At 34.7% G+C, this 3,952-nt stretch overlaps 1 protein-coding gene across 1 annotated transcript; it reads right to left on the minus strand.

Moving 5' to 3' along the window:
- Positions 1-235: 235 nt before the first annotated feature.
- On the minus strand, positions 236-3,418 carry LOC25479861 (probable indole-3-acetic acid-amido synthetase GH3.1). Its single transcript, XM_013587709.3, has 3 exons — positions 2,880-3,418; positions 2,542-2,643; positions 236-1,870 (listed from the first exon to the last, which is right to left on the minus strand). Exons 1-3 carry the CDS (start codon positions 3,197-3,199, stop codon positions 526-528), a joined length of 1,767 nt encoding a protein of 588 aa, XP_013443163.1. The 5' UTR covers positions 3,200-3,418; the 3' UTR covers positions 236-525.
- Between the last annotated feature and the right edge of the window lie 534 nt (positions 3,419-3,952).

The raw sequence follows: 3,952 nt of genomic DNA on the forward strand, positions 1-3,952 counted from the left end.
CACATCATTCATTATGTAGCATGTCGTCGACTATAATGCACATAATATTGTAATCATGTGTCGTGTATAATTTGAACGACGTGTAGTTAAATGTCGACCGTTTTTCACCCGTGCGTCGCGCGGGCACCACACTAGTTATAATTCAATAGTTTATACCTAATTATCATGGTTACTTTCGTCTCATACCAAAGTTCTTTGGAGGAGTCAAATCATTGATAATGACATTTTGAGACACTTATAAAATAGAAAATGTCTTCCTTTACCAACTGAAATGACCAATACATACAAATTACATTAGACAAATTTGCTAAACAGAGTTGCCCATCTTTTGCACAAGTAAACTAATTAAACCAAAATACATAGTAATTAATCTAACCAAAAGACCTCCTAATCCATCATCTCACATAAGACTCTCCTCAAATACTCCTTCCTACACATTTCATCAACCAAAAGAAGATACAAATTGCAAAAGAACAAAATCTAAAGCTACCCAATAAGCTCAAATGTCAAAATTAATCTATTAAATCAACGTATCCTTTCAGGGGTCCAATGTGGCAAATCTTGGCTAAAGTGAACAGAGACCACCCTAGAGTCCAAAAGCTCCATTATAGGAGTAAAATTAACACACCTTGGAACTTTATATTGATTTATTGAAGCACCTCTTGAGATTGCATAATCCATAAGCTCCTCAAAAGTTCCACTCTTCACAACCCTTATCTCCAATGGTCCAATTGAATGATCAGCAACCCTACATTGCCTATAAACAGAATTCAACGATTGCTCCATTTCCAAACAACACATATTCAACACCTCATGACTCGGGGAGTCTGCTTTTGTCAACAACTCCCAATATATCACATAATGACCCGGTATGGTCTCCGTGTCTGCGTAACTCGTGTACTCAACCACACTCGTGTTAAACTCGGATAGTAACTTTGAAGCATTCTCCACGGCTTTTTGTAGCTCTGACTCATCTGTTTTATCCGAATCAATACTAAGCAACACATTCTTTCGACGCACAAAATGGAATTGTGGTGTTGAGTTATGAAACCCGGTGACACGGAGAATGTCACCAACTCTGTAACGGTTCAATCCGGCGTAGGTTGTGATCACAAGCTCATACTCTTTTCCAACTTCCACCTCAGTAAGGCCAACAGTTCTAGTTGACCCTGATTCATGATGTAGGAATTCAAAGTAGGCCATGTTTGGCATGATGGTGTATGAAACCTCAGATGGTTTGCACATTGGATTAAGGTTAAGTCCAAAGTAGCATTCTGAGGAAGCATACATAGTACATGAAAGAGGTAACCCACCACTGTAGTAATTAAGTGTTGGAATGTATTGAGCCATAGCACCAGTTACAATGACATCTAAATATTTGGTGTTAGGCCAAATCTTTATGATTATTCCTTCCCAATTTTCATTTGAGCATTCTTGCACCACAAATGATGCCAATTTTGGGTCGGGTTTGATAAAATGTTTCATGTGATCTTTTATCTTTTGGTCAGTGATTTTAGGATTTAAGGTCCCGGTTTGAATGTCGTGGGCTAGTTCGGCCCAATTGAGCTGAAGGAACCTAATTGCTCGGAGGAGACCAGAGGCAAAGACAGCGCCGAGGCGGAGGACTTGGTTGCGTTCTATGAGTCCACATAGCATTTGAGTATACATGCTTTGGAATGAGTCGGGGCAGAGAATGGCTTCATTTGGACTTGTGTAGACATTGTACGGGTCAAAGGGTCGGGTTTTGAAATGTTCACTTTTGTAGTAACTTGTGAGAACCGGGCGGGCCAATAAACCACCTGGTGTCCTTGTTTCTGACTTCACAAACAAAAAGTATAAACCTTTTCCTTTGTCCAAGCCTGGTACATAACTGTTCCATTCAAAATAATAACCCTTTTTAGCACTTAGCACAAATACTGTACCTTATCAATTTTAAATAATATTTTTTTAAATCCCTTTACTAAATACTAATTAATTTTAACTATCTTTATACAAAAAATAAAAAAAAATTAAGTATTGTTTATACTTTAGAAATATGGAAATATTAGTATGAAATTTATTAAAAATGTCAGATCGATTTTCCTTTTATAGAGATAAATAATGTTGGGCCTTTGAATCCTCCTTTTTTTAAAAATAAAATAAAATAAGACAAATTTAATATACTAGTAATGGTCACATCAAATGAAATACTTTATAATATTTTTTTTTGATGTTTTATCAATTAAAAATTTGATGTATTTTTTAATTAATGACCTAAAAAAAATAAAGAAAGTACAAAAAAGTAAAAGAATATTTTTTAATAAAATAAAGATAAAAGAATATTAAAAATTCCGTTTTTGTTACAATAATTTCCTTCAAAAAAATTACAATAATAATTTGAAAATTTCATTTATAAATAAAAAATTCAAGGATGTTTGACCAAGAAAACTATCTATATTATCCTAAGAAATAGTTGAAGGTTTTGCTGAGTAAAGACAAAAACACATTAATTAAGCACATGGTATATGTGAGAAACTCAATTATTTGAAGGATGAAACTTACAGGTTCATAACTGGCATGAGAAGGCTGTATAGAAGCTGGCGACGATCCAACTCTTCCTTAATTGTTGGCATCAGTTTTCTTTCACCAGCTGAAGTACCAGAACTGCAAATTCAAGAGTTCACAATTTAAAAAAATAATTAATAATTAACAGAGCCATCTAAAAATATTATATATAAAAAATAAAAAGTAGGTCAAAAGAAGTTTTAGATAAAATTTTAGACCAATTAACGACTAAAGAAAAGAAGAAAAAATTGGTCCGTCAAAGACAATGCGTAATATATATATAAGGTCTGTTCAAACCCCGACCACCACAAAAAAAAGATGAAAAAATTGGGTACCTTGTTAGGAATTCAGAGATGGGATGAGCAGAGAGAATTGGAGAGCGATCACCATTGGCGATACGCTGAATCTCTGGTTGAACATCATCGTACGTGATGACAGGAATCTTTGTCTTGAATGTTTCACGGTCGATGGCGCCGTTAAGTTTGAAGCGTTTAAGGTATTCTGTCTCTGCGTTTCTGCTTAGAATCTCAGCTAACACTCTTTCTTGAACGGCATCGGCATTTCGAGTCATCTCTTCGATGAATCGAAGTGCCTTGGCGTCTTTCTCACACGCAGGTGGACCTAATGGTGATGAAATTGTTGAGTCAACAGCCATCTTAGTTCAAAGAAATTTAATTTTTCTATAGTGGGTTGTAAGGTAAGGTTTTGTTGCTTTTGTTTATGATAATTAAAGAGAGCTAGTAATGGAACAAAAAGGATATAGAGAGGGAGAAAAGAAATGAAAGGGTTGAAGAGAGTATGTTTCTCTCTAATTGAATTGCAAGAGATGGTGAAGGTTGTTTTGTGTTGTGAGGTTGAAGTGAGAAAGACGAGTGCACGTTGGGTAGTTTATATAGAAGAAAAAGTAGGGACCCCTAAGGAGTCTAATGTTCAAAGAGTAGGCTATGCCATGTCATTTATGTAGGACCCATGTGGTATCAAACGACTAATAAAAGTCTTTGTATTTTGTGGACTCGTATCAGCTTCAACGTTTTCAATTTTGAATTCGGGTTCGGTTCCTTATCCACCTTGAATAAATTTAGAAATGGTTTTGGAGTACAATTTATAGATATTATTTCCACAGCAAAATAGTTTTAGCATAATTTTATACAAAACATACTATGATTTATGTAGGGTGTTGGAAACTACATCTAATGGTTTTGGAATACAACTTACAGAAACCATTTTTAGATTTATGCAGGGTGCATAAAGAAATCCTTGTGCACCATAACTGCAGCCGTTGAATTCTTCACACTTCCATTTTCTTTTTGTTGCACTTTTTTTTTCATCCACTTCAAGAGGAGTGTATTCTAGTTACTTTTATTTCTATTACTATTTTTTTATTGGAAAAAATTTGTTTAAGTTTTGA

Source organism: Medicago truncatula, chromosome 5 (genome assembly GCF_003473485.1).
Source record: "Medicago truncatula cultivar Jemalong A17 chromosome 5, MtrunA17r5.0-ANR, whole genome shotgun sequence".
Lineage (NCBI taxonomy): Eukaryota > Viridiplantae > Streptophyta > Magnoliopsida > Fabales > Fabaceae > Medicago > Medicago truncatula.

Coding starts and splice junctions, on each gene's coding strand:
- LOC25479861 (XM_013587709.3), bottom strand. CDS start 3,199: ATGGCTGTTGACTCAACAATTTCATCACCATTAGGTCCACCTGCGTGT. Junction 2,644..2,879: donor ATCTCTGAATTCCTAACAAG/GTACCCAATTTT, acceptor TTGAATTTGCAG/TTCTGGTACTTCAGCTGGTG. Junction 1,871..2,541: donor CTCATGCCAGTTATGAACCT/GTAAGTTTCATC, acceptor TGAATGGAACAG/TTATGTACCAGGCTTGGACA.